Genomic DNA, 22,707 nt, shown 5'->3' with positions numbered 1-22,707 from the left:
CATAAGTAAAGTTTTATGAATGAAACATTAATTCATAAAACTGGTTACCCCAATAACTGGCTAACTGACAATTAAGATGCTTGTTAAGAGCCATAGCATTCAGCCAGCTGCCCTTGTAAGTTTCAGTTTCAATCCAATTGCTGCTTAAATCACTGAAACTTGCACTGTTTCAACATTGTAACTTCTGCTCACTGTTTGCCATTCATATACTTGTCTACATTGTAGCTTCTGTTCACTTTGTCATTCCTTACACTTGTCCATATTGTAACTCAAACTCCATTTTAAAACGCTCACTCCATTTTGCAAAACCCTGCTGTAATCTTATTAGTTTAGTTTAGATGTGTGAATGAGGTATGTATGGATGATGGAATCAACCTCCAGCGCCAGCCTGTCCTGATGAAATAGAGTTCAAACACCAACGGCTGAAGATGCAGACAACAGCCCTAACAAAATAAGAAGAGTCCACCCTAAAAAGAAAAGAACAAAGGTACAATAGAAGGAAGATCAAAGCCAGGTCTGAGGCTGAAAGTCAGGTCTGCAATTGATGGGTGATCAATCACACCGAATCCAGAGGCAGCGTGACACAGCAAGACCTATAGACTCTGGATTCAAACTAAAAGTCTATAAAAAAGATGGGTGAGATGGAAGACTTTGGGTAACGTTCTGCTGCCAACATGGGAGGGCAGACCCACCCCTTCCTTGTGCCCAGCGTTCCTGGCCAGTTAGCCGCCACGAGCTACGATCCCAAGCTGTGAAATCAAGCCACCAACTCAAGCTATGTTCAGGACTGGTAACTATACAGCAGCTGCAGAATATCTGATGTGTGTGTGTGGATGTGTGTGTGTATAGATATTAGTCATAAATCAAATTGTGTTATCATAATAAATGTGGCATCTTTGCCTTATCCCCCAAAACAATCCTGTGTAGTTTTGTCTGCATAACAAGGCCCTCCCCCAGCTTGGCCTCCTCCCCCCAAGGCTCCACCCACGCTCCACCCCAGGCCCTGCTCCCACTCAGCCTTCTCCCCCGAAGTCCCCCCGCCCGTGCCTCTCCACGCTCTCCCTCAAGGCCCCCCCACTGCTCGCACCTCTCTGTCCCTCCCCCAAGATCCCCCCGCCTACCGCTCTTTGGCGGGTGGGGGAGGCCTCGGGGGAGGGGGCGGAGAGGTGCAAGTGCTGGGCGGGGGACAGGCCTTGGGGGAAGAGGCAGAGCGGGGGTGGGAAGAGGAGCAATGCAGGCAGCGCCATAGGGGAAGAGGACGACCTGGAGCGGGGCCTCGGGGCAGAGCGCGGGCAAGGTTATATGGCCCGGGCGCCCTTTCGGTGGCAGTGCTCCAAAGGCGTCCAGAGGGACGTGCGCCGCATCCTATTTGGGGAGGCTTAGCCTCCCCTGGCCTCTTATACCCGCCACCCCTGGAGACAGGGCATCTTCATGAACACAGAAGCTTGCCAGGTGGGCCAAGCTTTCACACGTGGGCAAAGAAGATGTACCACCAAGAGCCAACTTATCCACCCACGTTTGAAAATGCAGCCCTGTGTGTTTAGCTCGATAAGCTGGTTTCAATTAACTAAAGAAAGGAGGGAGAAGTGTTAGCCCAGAGCTAGTGTACATGCACATTTTGTTCCCTTCCAAAACTGTTGTGATTTGACTCAGGTTGATTGGCAGCTTCTTAGGATCAGGACAGCTTTATGATCCATTGCCGAAGGCAGCGTTACAAGAACAAACGTGCTTTTCAGTCAAACAGGCAGGGGGGACAAAGACAAATTTACTGGGAGATTTCAGTTTTAAGTTGGTGTTGCTTTCATTCTAGTTTCAAGTCATCGCTTAATCCTTTAGATTTATAGCCCAAATGTCTATTATGTTTTGTCATGTGTGGTGCATAAACAATTCCTCTTTATGAGTTATAATTTATCTTCTGATGTACAATAAAAAAAAAAATTCCCTGTTGGAAAACTGCTGCTTTCCACTAGTCAAGACACTATGGGAGGGATTTTCCTTTGTGCGAGCTAGCAGCCAAGGGCAAGGGTTGTAAAAGCCCCTTAGGCGCCTAGAAAAGAATTCCCCCAGCTCCCCGAGAACAGGCAGGACACAGGACAGCTAAGGCCCAGCTGGCAAGCCTTGCTTAAAGGTACTTTTCCTTCTGCTGTGCCTGGCCTCCACCTTCTGTGCTGCATTTCCAGTGGGTGCAGCACAGAATCTCAGCCAACAGCTTAGTAATGTTGCAATTTGCTTTAAGGCCCCAATTTGAAAAACCCCACTGAGTTGTAGACGTCTACTAACATACCTGCGCTCACAGATCAGGTAGTTAGGTGTGTATGTGGCTGCATACGAACCTGCAGTTATTTGCAGGGGCAAACTGCAGGCATAAAAAGGGAGACCAACAGTACTGGCAACCCGAAGCACTCAAAAAACATGACTCAGGCCCCCAAAATCAGGAGATTGGCTTAAAAACCATGAGATTTTAAAAAATAATAAACGTTGGTTCTTTTTATTTGCGTTCTGGGTTTGGTGTTCTTGGGGTGCACTTGGGTCACATTTTCAGGCTTTTCTCCACAAGTATGAGGGCTAGAATTTATTTTAAAAAAATGAAAGCTGAGGGTCTCAAATAATCACGTGACTCCAGAACCTGGGGCTTTATGGAAAAATAAACCCACACCAAATATTGCTAGACTCACAATAAAATTGCAAGAGTTGGTACCACTGGAACAAATTAAGGCCCCTTTAAAAATCAGGACCCAAAATGTCTTTGCATTGCCACCAACATCAGAATAGCTGTGTTTTAAAGGTAAACTGCAAAGCCTTAAAAAAGGTTTTTAAAAATCATCCACTGTCATGTTCACAGAGTTACTTCTCTGACTATAGCTGCACTTTGAATGTTGTCTATTTACATCAGCTTATTTTACTCCAAATACCTGTTACATCTCTGGTTACTGCTTCCTCCTCAGTTCAAGGCACTGAGTTTGGATGCAAATCCCACTTACACCCTGCTTAAAAGCCAAATGCTTCAGACCGTGCTCAAGACTTATACAGGTCAAACCTGGGAATTTGGGCTAATGAGTCTATGGCTATGTCCTCACTACAGGGGAGGGGGGTCGATTTAAGATACGCAAATTCAGCTACGCGAATAGCGTAGCTGAATTCGACGTATCGGAGCCGACTTACCCCGCTGTGAGGACGGCGGCAAATCGACCTCCGCGGCTCCCCTGTCAACGGCGGTTACTCCTACCTCCGCTGGTGGAGTACAAGCGTCGATTCGGGGATCGATTGTCGCATCCCGACGAGACGCGATAATTCGATCCCCGAGAGATCGATTTCTACCCGCCGATTCAGGCGGGTAGTGTAGACGTAGCCTAAATCAAGAACTGCAGAATTTGGTACCTAGGGCTTAAATAGTAAGGAGGGCCCTTTGCAAGATGGTGAATTCCATCCTGTAGGGGTATCTATCTACACAGTGCTCACTAAAACTCCCAAAGTCCTATCCAGCAGGCACTGGGCTCACTGTAAAACCTGGGAAGGATTCAACGGAGTAGGCTTTTCTCTCGACTTCCAAATCCCAGTCACAAACATGAAGCATCTGCCTACAGGCTATAACACCGCCATCCCCTAAAAGTCAATAACTAAGTGGCTTGTTACACTGATCTAACAAATAGGAAATAGACAGGACTGTCCTCAGCTGTGGCAATGACTGCATACTGGAAATAAATGGCAATACAGCTGTTCCTTTGCAAGGAGTTTTGTTCAAGCAAAAGGGGTTCAGATAATCAAGAGATTCAGGAGTACCCTACAGTACCTGCATATGTCTGGTACAACGTCAAAGTCCAGGTTTAAATCTTAGCGGGCTGTTTTCCCATTAACCCCAGCGGGAGTTTCCTATGTAAATTCTCTGCACAATCTTTAGGGAAATAAAGCCCTTTTACGTCAACACAGAAAACTCAGCCAAGTGGTTAGCCCAGTCTTACCTCTGCTATCCAATGGAGGGTATTTTCCCTGGTTACCTGGCTCGTGATATTAAAGCCCTCCAGGATATTTAGAGCTGTGATCAGTGCAGGACCCACATGTGGAGGTGGAGGGCTGAGAACAAGATGACCTGTCAAGGTGAGAGGAGAGGAATACAGCTATTCACATTAGAAGCTGCTTTGTCAAGGTTTTATAGGACTGTTCTATCTTTAACACTTTACTGTGAGGAAAGGAAAACAATCATTTCAAACGTGGGAAGGTAATTATAGGAGATTTGAAAAAGATTTCTTAAAAGACAGGTGTCACAGGGTAGCTGGTCCCTGTGAGTAGACTATGCCCAGCTCCCCCTTGTCAGGGCAGGTGAGCCCAACTGAGACAGAGGGGACAGAGCTACACCTGAGCTCTAAAGGCCAGTCAGAAGATAGGAAGAGGAGGAGCGACTGAGGCAGGTTGTGCCCGGGGAGAGGAATCACAGAGGAGTGGCGCTAACTCTGGTGGTGGGTTCCTCGGGAGGTAGCCTGGGGGCTGGTGTTCCAGAAAGGAAACGGAGCTAGCAGAATGAGAGGCAGGGAGCTGCAGAGTCACTACTTGGCCACCAGGGGGTACTTGGCCACCCTATTCCAATAGGATAATGGCCCATTTTTCTCCTTTTTGATGGATAAAGAAGACCTGGAAGGCTTTTTTCCTGCTTGTTTCTTACATCAGAAATTCAAATCTTGTCTATGTTGGGGAGTGGAGAGTTGTGAAAGACTCTATGGGTGACTGGTGAACTTGTAGGTTTATGACCTCACAGGTCCAAGGAAGTAAGAGACAACTGAATGTGAGGGAAGGAATTTCTATTCCGTTTGTTTAAAACTCTTTGAGTCAGGTTGCCAGTTGCTGCAAACCAATGTAACCCCACAGACTGCAGTGAAGATGCACTGATCTACACTGGCTGAGAATCTGGCCCTTTACCTTTTGCTTGTTTTCGTAAAGAAACCTGTATCTCAAATGTCCGAATGAGCAGAAAAAAAAAGAAAGGGTCATTTGTTAAAGATTCAACACCTTTCCAATGCAATTAAAGGATGAGGAAGTTAAGGCTCCTCCAAGAAAGACCTCCAGCAAAACAGAATGACCAGATTTCACAGTTCTGTTATGTTTACGATAAAAGAAAAACCAGGAAAAAAAATTACTCTTCAGGCCTTCTCTATCCACCATAAAAAGGCTCAAAAGGGCATAACCCCGTGTTTTTCCCCTTTGCAGGCCACCTTTAAGGGCCATTTGCAAGCTGTACAAAACTCCTGGGCTATGACATGGCCTGGCTTACATCAGGATACAATATGGCATCAACATGTGGTCAAGTTGTGGCTCTGTGTGATGACGTTACATCAAAATGTCAACACTTGATTTCACAAGTCCCAAAGCTATCTGAGGGCTTGCCAATATCTCACAAGTGAGGATCAGAGTATACAGGCTTATTCTGTCAAGGAAAACATGAACCTGTGTCAAATGCTGGAAGCATTCTTAACTTACTGATCATCACAGTCACTAGTTTGCAGCAGGAAGGTGACTGGGACAGTCTTAATGACCTAGGCGGATCTGTACCCTGCGGACACAAGCCAGTACTTTGACGAGGGTTTCAGCTTAGTGGCTTTGCTGCCTCACACTCATTTCTCCCCTGGCTTTGGGGGGGCAGTTCAGATTTACAGTTGCTAACTGATGCTATCACATGCCATAGGATGTAGCAGCCTGTGCACCGGAGAGGCAGGGCTGTCAGGACACTTTACCTTGATACACCGTGTGGACTGGATCCTCCACTACAGCATTGTAGTTAATGAAGTCTTCTTCTAACAGGACTCCTCCATAGTTATGGACCTGAACAAAAGGACAAGGCAGAGCATATCAAAGCAGCTGTGTCAGTGAGTTATTGCAGTCAGCCTGCCACCCCAGTAAACAACATTGTATTCTGACTCTGGTTAAACACCAGTTCACCTCTTATTATGATTTTTGGCTGTGGTGTTCAGAGCCTAAGAGAGTTAGGAGCCCATTGAATTTCAATGGAATCTGAGTGCCTAACTGCCTTAGGTTTCCTTTGAAAAATCCCATCCTTTATGACTAAAAACTGCTTTTGATCCCTCCCCCTACACCCAAGTGTTAATACATTGAGAAGTCCTGTAGCCCAGCCCCTATAGCATGCCCAGGTGATGGACACTATGAAACAGCTCTGCATCTCCCTCCATGGCATGATGGGGTGACAGGCACTGCTACAGCTCTGCAGACTTCTGTGGGGTGACCCAAGAGATGTATCTGGCCCATTGCCTTTAGTCTTCCTCCTCACATTTTCCGGAGTATGCACTTTACTTGCTCATTCTTCAAAAGAGACCTTTCCCCTAGGTTCCTTGCAGCATAAGAGAGTTCTCTCTCCTTTCATCCTTGGTTCTGTTCCTGTTTATTTCTCAGTCTCCTCTCCTCTATAGCAATGCCAGTGAAAGAGGGACATCTGGCTCCTTTTATTTTTAACTCCTCCTACAGACTGCTTGCTGCACATATCACTTGGCCAAAGCTATCCCATGGAGTAATGAGGCCTGCATCTCAGCCCTGGAGCCCATTAGATACCTCTGCAGTAATCATTATTATAATGAGGATACTTGGCTCTTCTCTAGTGCTTTTCATCTGAGGATCTCAAAATGCTTGACAAATATTAATTAATTATGCCTCAGAACTACTGCAGAGACAGGCGTGACCTGAAATGTTCAGCTCTGGTTCTGCTCAGAAGTGTCTGGATGTGGGGTTTTGGTTCTGGGAAGAAAATGCAATTTTTTTAAACAGTGAAGGTGATCGGAACAGATTGCCAAGGAGAGGAAGGCTGGTCCAGTGGTTAAGGCACTAGGACTTGGGAAACTTGGATTCAATTCCCTGCTCTGCCACAGACTTCTTGTGTGACCCGGGGCAAGTCACTTAGCTTCTCTGAGCTTCAATCCCACATATGTAAAATTGAGATAATAGCACTGCCCTACCTCCCTGGCGTGGTGTGAGGCTAAATGGATTAAATATTGTGAGGTGCACAGATAATACTGCCATGGAGGCCATGTCAGTGTGACACTCTGTGCCCCATAGTCACCATGGTAGTATAATTATTATATGTTTTGTACACAGTACGCCTCATTTTAAAAGTTTCAATCTGTTGAACATTAACATCCTGTTAAGTTGTATATGCTATCACTGTATAGGAAGTTATGACGTTTGGCTCTGTATGTGCCACTGAAACATGTTGTGAGGTTGGGAACACCCACAAGCAGACTTTCAGGTACAACAATAAAAAGGCCAAACAATGTTAATGGCCCCTTGAAGAGAATCAAACACTTACAAGGATTACCCCAGGAACTGTATAGAATGGAAACCTCTCAGAGATAGCACGTACCCAAATGGAGACTGTTTGACTCATGTCCCAGCAAAAGATCTTTCCAGCAAGCTGGAAAAAGATATAAAAGGGGGAAGTGACATCATCACTTGGCCTCACTCGCCCTACAACACAACACCTGAAAACACCTGAGGAACAAAGACTGAATTGCGAGAATAAGAGTCCCAGGCAGGACAGAAGAATTCCTGTCTGTGTATACAAAAGCTATAATCTGTTTATACGGCTAACAGGGTGAGACACTGCTTGATTCAAATCCTATCTAGTTTATAAAGCTTAGATCACATTTTTGTTTATTTCTTAGGTAATCTGCTTTGATCTGTATGCTCACTACTTATAATAACTTCAAATCTATCTTTCTGTAGTTAATAAATGTGTTTTATATTTTTACCTACAGCAGTGTGATTTGCTTGAAGTGCTTGAGGGAATCTGTTCAGGAACAAAAACTGGTGCTTTGTCCTCTCCACTTTGAGGGAGGGGTGGACTGGGTAATAAACTTATACTGGTCAGGCTTTTGACCAGGGCAAGATGGTTCAGCTCTAGGGTCCCAGCAGTGGCGAGGCCAGGTTTTAGCAGCAAGGGGAGTGAACACATTAAAAAAAAGGCGCCGCAAAGAAAAAAGAAAAACGAAAAAGAAAAACCCCGACTGACTCGCCGCTGAAGTGCTGCCGAAGACCTGGAGCGGCTGAAGGACCAGCCACCAAAGTGCCGCTGAAGATCCAGAGCGCCGCCTGGAGTGCCACTGAGTGAGTAAAAGCGCTGGCGAAGACCCGGAGCGCCACCAGGTGAGTAAAAATTTAAAAAGTGCCACTTTTCTGCTCAGTGGGAGCGGCCGCTCCCCCTGCTCCCCGCCTAGCTGCGCTCCTGGGTCCCAGGCTGTGGAGCTGGGAGAGAAGCCTTCATATAACTGCAGTTGGGTGTGTCCCTGCCTGTGTAAAGGTTTGTGTAAATGCAGGACCGGGAGCAGTCTGCAGCTTGTCACAGCATCACAGTGAGTAAGGGAGCCCAGGCTGGAATGCCAGAGGGTTCCGCAGTACCTCAGTTCCAGGTTGTACCCTGGCGAAACCCATCACAGTCAGTACAAAAAGCCAGAAAGGCAAGAGATGTGGTGGATGCTCCATCACTTGGCATCTTTGACTCAAGACCAGATGCCTTTCTGGAAGATATGCTCTAGTTCAAGTACAAATTATTGGGCTCAAGGGGGCTTACTGACAGGGAAGGGAGGGGCAGCTCCCTTCACTCCAGGAGTGATTGTGTGAAATTCCATGGCCGGTGTTTTACAGAAGGTCAGAGCTGAGTCTGTGTACTCACAAAACCCTCGGACTCTTACAACCGAACACACACAGGCCTGGCTCCCTGCACTTACGTCCGTATAAATGAGAGTAAATCCACTAAAGTCAATGGAGTGACACCAGTGTCTGATGCGGTACGAGACCAGGCCCATGGCTGCTCTAGCTCGTGCTTTGGTTTTCCACCCCAAAAATCAGACTAAGCAGACTCTGCAGTTCTGGGCTCTGGTTTTTCATAATGAACCACTCAACGTAGCGAGAGGATACCGTCTCAGGTGGAACCATTAACAGATGAAGCACAGGAGCAGGAGAGTTAATGCTTTTCCATGCGGGGCATGTTCATCTGGGGCACAAACAGCCTGACGGGCACGTGCAAGTCAGGGTTTGCACTCACATGCAGCGCAGCATGCGTAAGCATCATCTCATCTGGTGTGCAAATTCCCACCTGCGCTTGCCCCTTTGAAAATGTGGTCCATAGTTTTAATCCCCACTCCCTGCACCAAGCAATAGATACATCCTCAAAGATAAAGGCCCTAATTCAACTGCGTTACACTCCAGTAGTGCCACTGAAATCATTTGGCCACTGACTTGCACCACCTGAGGATCTAGCCCAGTGGAGTCACACCAGCATAAAACGGAGTACAGCAGCTGCTAACCAGGCAAAAGGAGTATGAATGATATGCAAAGGGGAGCAGGCATCTAACAAACAAACTGAGGTCATATCAAATTCCCAGAACAACACTCTTCCCACCTGTGCCTTTCTGCATTAGGAGGGAAAAAAGGGATCCGGTGTCTTGCAGACTTACCCAATGGCACATCTTAAATGTCGTTTGTTCAATCAGAACAACAAACCACTTGAAGCTTATCTGTGAGCTCAGTACTTTGCTCTTCTGTGCAGAGTAGGCTTTAATCAGGAGCTTAACTCCATTGCCAGGCATATTTTTTTGTGCTCCCAATCCTTTGCTTTACTCCTGTTTACAGAGCACCCTCGCTTTGCCTGGCAGCCACTTCTTTGCAATTCTGCAGCAGCAGAGGGTTGGGGGGAGGGTGGGTAACGAAACAGGGATTAGCACAGCATAGAGATGTGAGCTGTTCCCCCTTCTTGGAGATATGGAGAAAGGCCCAAGAACTTGTTGCAAGTTCTGTGTCATTACTCTACAAACAGCAGCTTTTCACACTCAGGCCATGGCATTTTGGGAGCACTTGCAAAATGAACGTAACCCTGGGAAGGGAATAACTTTCAGGGTCATATGGCAGGGATCACCACTCTCCAGTGAAATCTGGAAGTGCAGCTTGTGTGTGCATGCAATTTATTCTTTGGTGCTTATTTTAACACAGATGACCAAGATAACAAAAATAGCAAAGAGAAGAAAGGTATCTAATCTGGAGTAAAAAGTCAGTATCCGAATTTAAAACAAGATAGGTAAGATCAAACATCTTCATTACTAAAGGCAAAGAGTAAAATATAACAAATAATCTTTGACGAGTTAAAGAGATTTGCCTATATTGTGAAACAATGGTCATTTTGCAATTCAGCCCCAGTTTGGCGTTCTTTGTAAAGAAAGATCATATGCTAATCGCCAGAATTATTCCTTTTCGGGAAAAGGAAGAGGAAGAAAAAGACCTAAGAAAAGCCCGAAAACTAAGTAAAAGAAGGTAGGAGAGGAATGATAGGACAGAGAGGAGAGGGGGAAAGGGGAGAGAGGAAGGGGATACATTGGAAAGATGGGAGGGGACTATGATCTCAGGGAGCACTACAAAACACAAGGTTGCCTGATGGGTACGGCTACGATTTAGTCATAGGTATTTTTAGTAAAAGTCATGGACAGGTCACGGGCAATAAACAAAAATTCACAGCTGTGACCTATCAATGACTTATACTATACCCCTGACTAAATCTTGGTGGGGGGGGGCTGCTACCTGGGGGCGCCCTGGGGGGCGCTACTGCAGGGGGTGCCCCAGGGGGGGTGCTGCTGTGGGAGGCACACCCCAGGGGGCTGCTGCTAGGATGGTCCCCACGGCCAGCTGCACCAGCCACTGCTCGGGTGGTCCCTGGGGCCAGCTGCCCAGGGCCGTCCAAGCAGCAGCCAGTGTACCTGGCCCCAGAACCAGCTGCTTGGGTGACCCTGGGGTCAGCCACACTGGCTGCTGCAGAAGTCACGGAGGTTGCAGAAAGTCACGGAATCCGTGACTTCCGCGACATCCGTGACAGACACGGAGCCCTACTAATGAGCAATTTAAATGATTATTCTGATACTTCCAGAAATGGGGACCATACATCCATACACTTATCTTGCTTGTGTCTACTGCAAACCGTTATTGGTTCCATTGCCGCCAGGCTCCCCAAGTCAGAGTACCATTCTGCGACAGTTGGGTGCACTTAGGACTGCCACCAGGTAGAGTTAAACATTTGGCTCTGATCAGAGCTCTATGCAGCCCACATTTTTTCGCAAGGATTTGAGGTTCCAAGATGGATTGGTTAGGCCTAGCATGGTGTGGCCAGCCTGCATTTCCACTAGGGTGGAGAGAAAGAAATTTCACTATTTACCTCAGTCCAGAAAAGACGGATCACAGGGCAATCCCATAATATGTGGTGTAAGTTAGCACTGAAGTGCAGCAATTTTAAACATGCAGTCACTTAGAAACTGGAACTTTTCATCTTTGTTCCTTTTCTTCAGACCTCCCTTCCCCCTGTGGCACTGCCGAACCAGAGGGGGCAATGGAGAACTTTCTGAACATGGTAGCCTCATTACAGCAAGTAGAACGCAGCTCAGAGCAGTCCAAGATGGTGACTTAATAGCTGAATGAGTCATTGAGCACAGGCTATCATGACCTGTTGTTTATGTATCAGCATGGCAAAAAATAATACATGCTGCTTCCCTAGTGCCGTTCATTGAGAATCCCAAAGCATTTTAAAAGCATTAGTTAAGCATCACAACAGCCCTGATTACCAACTCCCTTTTACAGATGGAGAAACTGAGGCACTGAGCGATTAAGCCCCATATTTTCAAAAGAGCCCCCTAATTTTGGTTGTCCAACGTTAGACCCTCTGGCCTGATTTCCAGAGGTGCTAAGCATTTGTACATCCCACTGATCTCAGCTGGGGATGCAGGTGTCCTCGGCAGCTCAGGCCCTATATAAAAATAAAGTTAGGCACCTAAAATTAGAGGCCACTTTTGAAAGTTGGTGCCTAAGTGACTTGCGCAGGGTCACACAGTGAGGCAATGGCAAGCCCAGGAGAAAACCCAGAATTCCTGACTCATAGTTCAGTGTTCTAACCAAAAGATAATGCTCGCTCCTTTATAAATCAAGCCTGTATTTATAGGACTGCAGGAATCTCCTGTCTATAGAAGTTACTAACATATCAAAACTAAAGCAGAGCAGCTGAGTAATGAATTGTGAGTGTGGGCAAAGGCTGGGTAGCACTGGCACCTCTCTGAACAGCAACTTACACAAAACCACATCATTGTTCACTAGGGAAAATTTGGCTACATTAACTATGGTTGTGACTCTGATTCAGATGCTTTGAAAAGGTTCAGGGAACGGGGTCTTCATGGGTGAGGACTTTCACCTCAAGGTCCCCAGTTCAAATACCCCAAAGCTGTTACTGACTGAAAATCATTACCATCTGATAGCTTTTTGGTGTGCAAAGAGTTAGTAGCCTCATTTGGTGGCCAGTTATTAGCCTCATTTGGTGGCCAAATGGAGGACTGTTCTCTAAGGCCTTCCAGCACTTTTCCTAGGACCTAAATTTCCTCCAAAACTTTAACCATTCAATCCTTACAGACTAGTTTAATAGGGATTAAACAAATGGGGTTCTCCAGACAGGACTGTAAAAATCTATCGAATTTAAGAGAATTAGATCATTTCTGTAATTTCTCTGGGACATTTTGATAGAGGAAAGAGTAGATTTCAGTTTCATAGGTGATAGTGCTGCTTCATTCGTCACTTAACCTGGTTTAAGTCGGATTAACTCCACTGAAGTCAATGGAGTTACATAGAGGTGGGAGAAAAACTGAGCGCCAAATTTTTATTTTTAATCACTCAAGTCAAAACTGGCTACTGCTCACCCTCAGGATGTGTGCGTCCACATTTAAAACAAGGAACAGCTAGGTGGCACCATTATCGGTGCTAGGTTGCAATAATCCATGTGCAGATAAGTACAGACATAGCTCACCTCAGAAATGATCTCCTGGGTTAGGTTTCCATCATAGAAGGCCGAGACCCCTTCTGAGCCAACGAGATCCAAAATGGTGGCTAGATCGAGTCGCCTCACAAACATTCCAGGCAACAAAGGCTGGCCGTCTGGAAGGAAAGTCTCTCTGAATTTGTCAGAGTAGTTCAGCTCCTTCAGTTCAGTGATAGCTCTGGCTGTAGGAAGAAAGGTAACAGCGGTATTACAGGAAGAGACCACCTAGGACATTCAGATCACCCCCAGAGACCAGCTGAAGAAGATGGCCGCCAATGATGCATCTGCAACCTGTATAGTTCTGCTCTCTGGTTTGTTAAGAGAGCGGTGTGTGTGTGTGTGTGTGTGTGTGTGTGTGAGTGTGTGTGTGAGTGTGTGTGTGTGTGTGAGAGAGAGAGAGAGAGAGAGAGAACGTGAGAGGGATTCCCATCCATTGCCCTCTTTGAAAAGTGACAGATAGTCATGGATCATGAGGGCAATAGGATCATCATGTGACCAGTCAACAGTAGGAGATGGGTTGTCTTGTGGCTATAGCATGAGATTTGGATTAGGGGTCAGGATTGTATTGCTGGATCGGCCACAGATTTGCTGTGTGTCCTTGGGAAAGACACATTGGTCTGCATTTGTTGTGCACGCTTGAGTGCACATAGTGCACTTTCCCACATTGTGTATGGAGAGTGTTTGATGCAGGAACATAAAGGCAAGCGTAAGTGTGCAAGTCCCCTGCCTGGAGTTGGACCAGTAGATCCACAGGCACTGTGGCTGGCACTAGGAGGTCTAAATTGCTTCTTCCTCTCCCAGCCTGGCCTGTTGCACCTTGACCTCCATCCACTAAGAACTCCACTGCTAGAGGCAGCATAGGAATGCCCAGTATAAGCGCAGTCCCTGCCTGCTACCAATGCTCATAAGAACGGCCATACTGGGTCAGACCAACAATGGTCCATCTAGCCCAGTATCCTGTCTTCTGCCAGTGGCCAATGCCAGATGCTTCAGAAGGGAATGAACAGAACAGGTAATCATGGAGTGATCCATCCCGTCATCCACTCCCAGCTTCTGGCAAACAGAGGCTAGCAACACGTCAGAGCATGGGGCTGAATCTCCGCCCATCCTGGCCAATAGCCATTGGTGGACCTATCCTCCATGAACTTGTCTAATTCTTTTTTGAACCCAGTTACAGTTTTGGCCTTCACAACATCCCCTGTCAATGAGTTCCACAGGTTGACTGTGCGTTGTGTGAAGAAGTATTTCCTTCAGTTTGTTTTAAACCTGCTGCCTATTAATTTCATTGGGTGACCCCTAGTTCTTGGGTTATGTGAAGGAGTAAATAACACTTCCTTATTCACTTTCTTCACACCAGTCAAGATTGTATAGACCTCTAGCATATCCCCCCTTCATCATCTCTTTTCCAAGCTGAAAAGTCTCAGTCTTTTTAATCTCTCCTCAGACCGAAGCTGTTCCATACCCCTAATCATGCTCCATTCCAGCAGGTCAGCTTTCTTTGGGTATGTCTACACTGCAGCTAAAAACCTGTAGCTGGCCCGTGCTCACTGACTTAGACTCATGGGGCTCTGGTTGCAGGGCTGTTTAACTGCAGTGAAGACATTCGAGCACTAGGACTCTGTGAGGTGGGAAGGTCCCAGAGCTCAGGCTACAGCCTGAGTCCAAACGTCTACACAACAATTAAAAAGCCCCGCAGTCTGAGCCCCACAAGTCCAAGCCAGCTGGTACGGGCCAGCCGTGGATGTCTAATTGCAGTGTAGACAGACCCTTTTTGACACAGTCTGGCCATCTGCAACCTCCCCAGCAGAGGGGCCATGCTCTAGTGAATGTGCCAGTGTAAAGTGACAAAGAGTCCTGTGGCACCTTCTAGACTAACAGACGTATTGGAGCATAAGCCTTTGTGGGTGAATACCCACTTTGTCAGACACATGTGAAATGTGTAAAGTGAATCAGGACTCCAGCTTCAGTTCAGGAAAAGTCTAATGCTAGCATAGGAGTGTCCACTCAGAAAATTATGGGAAAGACGTGTTTGAACATTAGGATGAGAGATGCCTCAGTAACAAGAGAGATTAGATCAGGTAAATACATGGATTTGCACTGCATCCGTCCGCACTATCAATGGGAGAACTCCCAGAGACTCCAATAGTGCAGGATCTGACTCCATGTTTCCAACATGCTATTTCTAACGAGAGATCAGCCCAAACCAAAGAGTCCACCTAGGAAAGATCCACTTTGGATCTTTCATTCTCTGCTGTTCAGATTCTAACCCTGATGCAGTGCATTTCCCTGTCTGAAGACCATTAAATTCCAGGAAGTTAACCCCCATCCACATTCCAAACACATAAATGCAGTCCCCTTCTTCCTTAACATATGCAGGAGGAAATACTTCCTGGCATACATCACATAGTACCCCTTTGCTGCGTTAAGGTGCTCACCCAAGTCATGCGTGACATTGAATCCATCCTGGGCAATGTTAGCAGCAAGGCCCAAAAGTTCTGACCATGGGAGTCTGGCGAAGAAGAAAACACAAAGAGAAATCTGCATTTGAAATGAAAACACAGTAAAAGCAGAGCTGTCTTCAGGGGACTAGCACTGGGGTTAGGACAGGGGTAAAGTCAGGATATGTTTTGTTGGAAGTCTCTTTGTTGGAGCCAGAGAACAGAACTGAGACACTGCCCCCTCTCTGTAGCCTTGGGAAGTCACTTAACACCTCCCCTCCATGCTCCATCTATAAAATGGAGGTAATAAGATTGATCTACTGCACAGGGGTGGGTGCGAGGATTCATTGAGTAGAGCTGATCAGAAAACAATATTTCCATGAACGTTTTTGAATGAAGCAGGAAAAAAATTTCATTTGAAAATTTTTGCGGAATTTTTTGAGAAAATGAAAACCAGAAAAAAATCAGTTTTTGAACAATTTTTTTTTTCATTTTAAACTCACTTCCTTGCTTATTTTCCCCCTGCAAATGGCAGCGAGAAAGGGATGGATCCCAAACTTTTCAATTTTCATTTCTTTGTCGAAAACCCAGAAAATTTCAATCAAAATGAAATGTTTTGTTTTGGCCAAACATTCTTTTTTTTTTTGGTGGTCGGGGGGGGGGGGGGAACAAAATCAATCTGTTCTATTAGTTAATTAGATTTTTATCTAAGTTTGTGGGGGTCTGGTTTTCACAGGGCTCAAGTGCCCTTAGCTGCCACTGAAGTCAATGAGAGTTGAAGTGCTCAGGTCATCTGAAAACTGGGCCATAGACATGTGACTGCAGGCACATCTGTGATAACTGCACATGCAAATCAGTCCTGTGATTGCATTTGTGAAATTCTGAAAACCCCAGCCAGTGTTTGTAAAGTGCATTAGGGACAAAAAGTGGTATAAAAGTGCTGCACTTCAAAGGGAGAGACCTGGAAAACAACATGTCCCAAGGGAAAGTGAATCAGTAGCTTATCCAAGAATATCAAGAGAGTCCTGTTGCAGGGTGAGCTGGGGGGACAGAGCTTACAGGGCCCTGCCAACAGCAAGATCCTATGGCCATGGAACCCACACTAGAGCTGAATCTGCCTCTGACCAGAGATTACAGCGTGAGCAGCTGACGAATTGGAATAAGTAGGTGTTTTATCCTGCAATACCTTTCAGTAGAGTGCATTCTGTGCAGAGCTAAACCATATGAAATATTCTTACCTTCCATGTGACTGATGTGCCTTGTGCATTCCTTGTATCATGCCTGGCACCCCCACCAGGAGACCCGGCTGGACAAAAGAAAGCACAGAAAGGAAGAGTCAAGTCGCCCTAAGGACACCGTCTCCGATTACCATAAAGCAGAGGCCATCGCTCATCATACAAAAGGGTCTTAGCATATTTTCCATACGAAGTGAAAGACGCTACAGATGCCAGAAATTTAGATACAAGGGTTGGTGACAACACAGTTAAGGAGTAAAAGCCTTTGGGAAGAAAGTGGGGCAAATTCATTCCTGATATAACCCCAATGAAGCCAATGGGATGAACTCAGTCCCGTGACATGCAGCCTTTGCTATTTATCTGTCTAACATTTTGGATATTTCTAAAAGTATGTCTACAAGGCCAAAAAAAATTAATCGCGCAGCAGTGAGTCACAGAGCCTGGGTCTACAGCCTCTGGCTCGCAATGCTTACGCTATGGTGCTAAAAATAGCCATGCAGACATTCATGCTCAGGCTCTGAAACCCAACCCCCTCCCTGGGCTTCAGAGCCCAGACCCATTTGTCTACATGGCTATTTTCAACTCCATAGTGTGAGCCCAAATCTGTAGATCCAGGCTCTGAGACTCGCTACTACCTGGGTTTTTGCCATGTAGACATAGCCTCAGGCTCCTATCTCCTTGGTATCTCACTCTCTGAAGTAGACTGTTCTTACTTAATTTCCCTTATCCCCAAGCATGACTCAGTTTACTCATTTCCAGTCAGACTTGCTGGCTCAAGGGATTTCTACATTGCACATGAAACATTTCCCCTCTAGGCCACCAGGGCTAATCTGGGCTGGCTCAATAATGGAAAGACGGTCGTCATCACGTAAGTGTTCTGTGGCCTCTGAAGAACAAGTGGGTGAGTCTCCGTTCAGCTCCTAGTGGACAAAAACCTAGAGCTCCTCGTAGTCAGTTACAAAAACCACCATCAGAACTGAGAAACCCTCCCCTGCTGTTGGCAGGCTCAGGAGAGTGGGACATGGAGACCGAACTCCCCTCTCAGCCCTGGAACGAATGGCTCCAGAGTCGGACTGAGGAGCGATGTGGGGGTGAGGATGCTTGACCTGTGTTTGTACCTGTTCTGTGAAGAGGGGATTTGATACGCCAGCACCTTTCACCCAGGCTAAATTTCCCTCTGAGTAACAGGCATCCCACCACTCGCTGCACATACATTATTGCCGGGAATCGGGGTTAGTGGGGACTGGAAGAAGACATGGGAACGTTAGCAAGAAAGCCCCACGAAAAGAAAATATAAAGGTTCTCCAGCCCACCTTCAGCTCCCAGGCCTTCCGAAGGCCTTCCTCCTGGATCCCAAAAGGGGCTGTCTCTCGGAAGTCAATCACCTGACTCTCGTTCTTCCGGATATCGTGGACCAGCATCACTCCCCCCCTGCAAAGGAAGAGCACATTGGGCATACAGAGCTCCTTGCTGTCCACTGGAGTCCCCGAGCACTTACTAATGCAGCTGTGAGCCTGTACCCCACCCCTGCCACCAAATCCCCTCTGCAGGGACATGGGGGGGGGAGCAGAGGGATCTGGGGTTCAGTGCCACTGAGCTTGTACAAATGGCATCCTCTTCCTCAGCTGTTGAACTGTTCTGCTCCCTGCATGTTGGGTCCTATCTGCTGACTTCATGGGCGCACACAAGCATTTACTCCTGGCAGGCAGGCAGAGCCATCACAGCCAGGGGAGAGTGACTTGGAGGCTGTTCAGTTTTGTGCAACTTCACCTAACCTGTTAGCTGATGCCAATGACAGAATCTTTATCACCGGTGGTGATATAAGAGGTGGAAAGAGCCCAGTCTGCGTTTCAGATCCCAATCTCTGATCTGGGATTTGTAAGCGGAGTACATTTGATCTACAGGTGAGCACAAGCCAAAACCCTGGAGCGGGGGTGTATTTGAAATCTAAAGCAAGGCCCACATTTTGAAAATGGCCCTATTTTTAGAGTGGGCCAGAGCAAAGTACTGGCTCCAAACACATCAGCTCAGACATGGGGGTGTACAAAATCCAGATCTAAAAGCTGCTGCATGAGCCTATTTCTAACTTGTTCTGGAATCCTTATTAACTCCGATGATGACTGGTCGTTTGTTAAGCATCACTATTATCAGCTCTGCACAACACACACAAAATACAGTTAGTCATCACTCTTAATAATTTACAGAACAGGGAAAATCCCAATGTCCTTGGCAGATGCCCACAGGGAAAAGCAGGGTTTGCTGTGAAGGCCTGGACTGGGATTCACGAGACCACAGTTCACTTCCCAGCTCTGTCACAGACTTCCTGTGCGATCTTGGCTAAGACCCCAGATCTGTGTCTCAGTTCCCCCTCTATAAAACAGATAGGACAGCACTTTCTTTCTCCCATTCTTTGCCTGTCTTCTCTGTTTAGATTGTAAGCTTTTTGGGGCTGGGACTGTCTCTCCTGTGCATACATCCTAGCACAATGGGGCCCCCTTTTGACTTCTATGGCTATACAAACAACAATGCAACTCCACTTTCCAATGGAGTTATTACAGGAACTTGTTCAGTTATGGATTTTACCAGGTTCCTTCAATACAACCTTCCCTTTACACTAATATAGCAGCTCTCTGTGTCCTAACTGTTTATATGACCCAAAAGAAATCAGTTTCATCCGAGAAATGACTTATTTATAATTTCTACCACACTCGGGCTCCAGAATAAACATTTAGATCAAGAATGGGCTTATGGCATCCTAGGAAATCATGCTTGTGTGTGTACAATGTGGCCTGTTCTGCTGCAGCTGAGATCACAGGAGTCATTTTACATTTAGTGACCCAAGTACTCAGAGGGCCACATATCATAATGGGCACAATCTACCATGCATTAGAAACCATTACAATACATCTAAAAGTTTAACAACTAAAACCTGGTGGGGGAGATCATGAAGAAAGGTGTGAGACAGTAGAGAGGAAGGTGATGAACACGGGAGCAGCAGCGTTCAAACTAAAAACACCTTCAGAATCAAAAATGTTGAAGCTTTTTTTTTTTTGAAAGTGAGATTATTCATTATTGTTGACTATTGCTCATAGATTCAAGGCCAGCCTAGTCTGACTTCCTCCTAACACAGACCATGGATTTCACCAAGTGATTCCTGCATCAATCCCTAAAGCTTGTGGTTGGACTAGTGCATATTTTAGAAGGGCAACTAATTTTGATTCAAAGACTGCAAGTGATGGAGAATCCACATTCCGTGGTACATTGTTCCAACAGCTAATTATTTGTGCATGTTGATTTAAAATGTAGTTGTTCACTTGATGCTTTAATCCCCAATTAGAACACAGGAACTCCGTGCCTTAGGACTCTTGGGTAAATTGCATATTTCCTAAATCCATTCCCAACTAGTCCATCCATTTGTGGTTTGTTTTGGTTTTGTTTTTTAATCCTAAACAGAGATTTAGTAACAGGCTTTGGGATCAAACCAGGGTTTCAACTTACAACAAAAGATTCTCAAACCCGAGCTGATGAGACATTATCAGGTGACAGCATTTATGTAACATTCCCTGAGACTTCCTGGTGTCCTGGCGAGCAGAGGGTTCAAGTCTCACTTGCATAACGTCTTTCGAAACTAACACCGAAGGGAGGCAGCAGCTCCAGGCAGTAGGCTAGACTCGGGGGTGGGGAGGTCACATGGAATCCAAGATGGTGCAGTTGGCACTTTCCTCCCGCCCCCTCACTCTGCACATTCCTCCAGATTAGATCTCCTTACATTCACTTTGTCCCACCAGGAGTTGAGGGAACCCCCATATAGGAACATGCTGCTGCTGCTGTTGTAACAGGGCCAAGATTTACAGGTGTAACAAATCTTATTCAGTTCTCCAAAAACACCAGGACAGATCCACTCAGTCTACCTGGGGCGGGGGAATAGGGAGCATTCCACCCCCTTTTAATCTCTCCCGATCCTGGGGGCCAGATCCACCCCTACACATGCTAGAACAGACTCAGGGCTACTCTAGCTTGTGCTTGCTGGAATTGCCTTCTGGGGACCCTTCGACTGGTCCTGGATCATCAGAGTGCAGCACACTCCAGCCATGCCTCTCTCCTGCCACTGGCCCACCTTAGCAATGCAAAGCAGCCAGAAGGATGGGAGAAAGGAACTGGTCTACCACTGTCACAATGATTTGGTAGCCACCCTTGCCTCCCCACCACCATGATAGTTTAGAATAAGGACTCAATTGCAACTGTGTTGGGGGTGGTGCAATGGCAAACCTCCGCAGCAGAAGAGCCTAGAAGCAGCATGCATGACTCAGGGCAGCATGTGTCAGACTGGCTCCCAAAAACTCTCCCCACACTCCCCCGGCTCTGCTGGCTGCTGCAGAGGGCAGGGACGACTTTAGGCCAATTCAACCGATTCCCCTGAATCGGGCCCAGCCCCTAAGAGGGCCCCGCGCCCAAGCCCCGGTACGGCGTACCGGCAAGAGCCGGTGTGCTGTTCCCGGGTGGCCCGGCTTCCCCAGAGGGCAATTTAAAGGGCGTTGGGCTCCCAGCAGGGGCTGGAGCCCCAGGTCCTTTAAATTGCCACCAGAGCCCCACTGCTGGAGCCCTGGTGTAGGGCTGCGGGGCTCTGGGGGCTATTTAAAAAGTCCAGGGCTCCCGTTGCTTCTACTGCCCTGGCCCTTTAAATAGCCGCTTCTCCAGGGATCCCGCAGCTATTTAAAGGGCCGGGGCAGTGGAAGCAGGGGTGCCCCGGGCCCTTTAAATAGCCCCCGAGCCCCGGGCTGCTGCTGCTATCCCGGTGGGGGAGGGAGGAGGAGGAGGGGGCACTTACCGTACAGGGTGGGCTGTACCCGCACCCTCTGCCCGCACCAGCCCCGCACCCCCTGCCCTGCCCGCAGCCAGCCCCTGCCTCCAGCCAGCCCCGCATCCCCTGCCCTGCCCGCACCAGCCCGTCTCCAGCCAGCCCTGCTCCCCCTGCCCTGCCTGCACCAGCCCCGCTCCCCCTGCCCTGCCGCTGCCCGCCCCGTTCCCCCTGCCCACAGCCAGCCCCTGCCACACCCCCAGCCCTGTCTCCAGCCAACCCCTGCCGCACCCCCCTGCAGCCCTGCCCGAAGCCAGCCAGCCCCACACCCCCTGCCCTGCCCACACCAGCCCCGCACCTCCTGCCCTGCCTGTAGCCAGCCCAGCACCCTCTGCCCTGTCTCCAGCCAACCCCTGCCGCACCCCCCTGCCTGAAGCCAGCCAGTCCCGCACTCCTCTGTCTCCAGCCCTGCCAACCCCTGCCACACACCCCTGCAACCCTGCCTGAAGCCAGCCAGCCCACCCCACACACCCCTGTGTTCAGCCAGCCCTGCACCCCTTGCCCTGCCTCCAGCCAGCCCCATGTCCACTGGTGCCCTGCAGTTCCCAGGGCAGTAACCCTGCACACCTACTTCAATGAGGGGGGCAGGGAGCAGCTGGGACCCACACATGTGCACACCACTAGGGTGACCAGACAGCAAGTGTGAAAAAATCGGGACGGGGTGAGGGTAATAGGATCCTATATAAGAAAAAGACCCCAAAATCGGGACTGTCCCTATAAAATTGGGACATCTGGTCACCCTAGCACACCCCCAGGGAGTGGTGGGGACCCACACACGTGAAACGGAGCTCATTTCTAGTTCAGGCCCATCTTTTTAAAAAAGAACTTTAGGTAGGGTTAACAACCATCCATATTTTCCCGGACATGTCAGGCTTTTTGGTTCTTAAATCGCTGTCCGGGAGGAGTTTTTAAAATTTAAAAATTCCTCCCGGAAAAATACGGACGTATGGTAACCCTATTGGTACAAAAAAATACATACTGTGGCACATCCCTTAAATCAGAACTTTTTATAGGGAACCAGTTGCTAAGAAATGAAAGGCCCTTTTTTTCTTTTTTTTTTTAAGTCATCCCTGCCGGGGCCCCGCCAAAAATGTTCGAATTGGGCCCCACACTTCCTAAAGCCAGCCCTGGCCGAGGGGGTGAGGCCATAGCCCTCTCCCTTTGGGGAGGCTAATACCATCATCAGCACTAGCCTTGAGCAGTCCGTGTGCGCAGGAAGAGCAAGGACAGAGCATGGCCAGCCTGGTCTAGAGGCACACAGAGGAGAAGGATCTATGTAGCCTCTCCCCTGCTTTCAAGGCTGTGAAGGGCTCGTCAGGCTCCCAGGGCCGGCTCCAGGCACCA

The 22,707-nt window shown here is 47.7% G+C and overlaps 1 protein-coding gene across 3 annotated transcripts in view; it reads right to left on the bottom strand.

Moving 5' to 3' along the window:
• GGT7 (gamma-glutamyltransferase 7) overlaps positions 1 to 22,707 on the bottom strand; it is a 49,197-nt gene that overhangs the window by 12,529 nt on the left and 13,961 nt on the right. For all 3 annotated transcript variants that reach the window (XM_026656808.1, XM_026656810.1, XM_026656809.1), the window contains exons 4-9: positions 17,819 to 17,936; positions 16,509 to 16,576; positions 15,268 to 15,341; positions 12,821 to 13,014; positions 5,724 to 5,811; positions 3,960 to 4,087 (exon numbers count right to left, since the gene is read on the bottom strand). In XM_026656808.1, coding sequence (XP_026512593.1) covers positions 3,960 to 4,087; positions 5,724 to 5,811; positions 12,821 to 13,014; positions 15,268 to 15,341; positions 16,509 to 16,576; positions 17,819 to 17,936 — 670 coding nt within the window. The remainder of the gene's footprint in view (positions 1 to 3,959; positions 4,088 to 5,723; positions 5,812 to 12,820; positions 13,015 to 15,267; positions 15,342 to 16,508; positions 16,577 to 17,818; positions 17,937 to 22,707) is intronic.

Source organism: Terrapene carolina, unplaced genomic scaffold, assembly GCF_002925995.2.
Source record: "Terrapene carolina triunguis isolate 2854851 unplaced genomic scaffold, T_m_triunguis-2.0 Scaffold233, whole genome shotgun sequence".
In the NCBI taxonomy this organism is placed as follows: domain Eukaryota; kingdom Metazoa; phylum Chordata; order Testudines; family Emydidae; genus Terrapene; species Terrapene triunguis.
The sequence above is the reverse complement of the archived record's forward strand: the minus strand, read 5'-3'. Positions and strand labels throughout refer to the sequence as shown.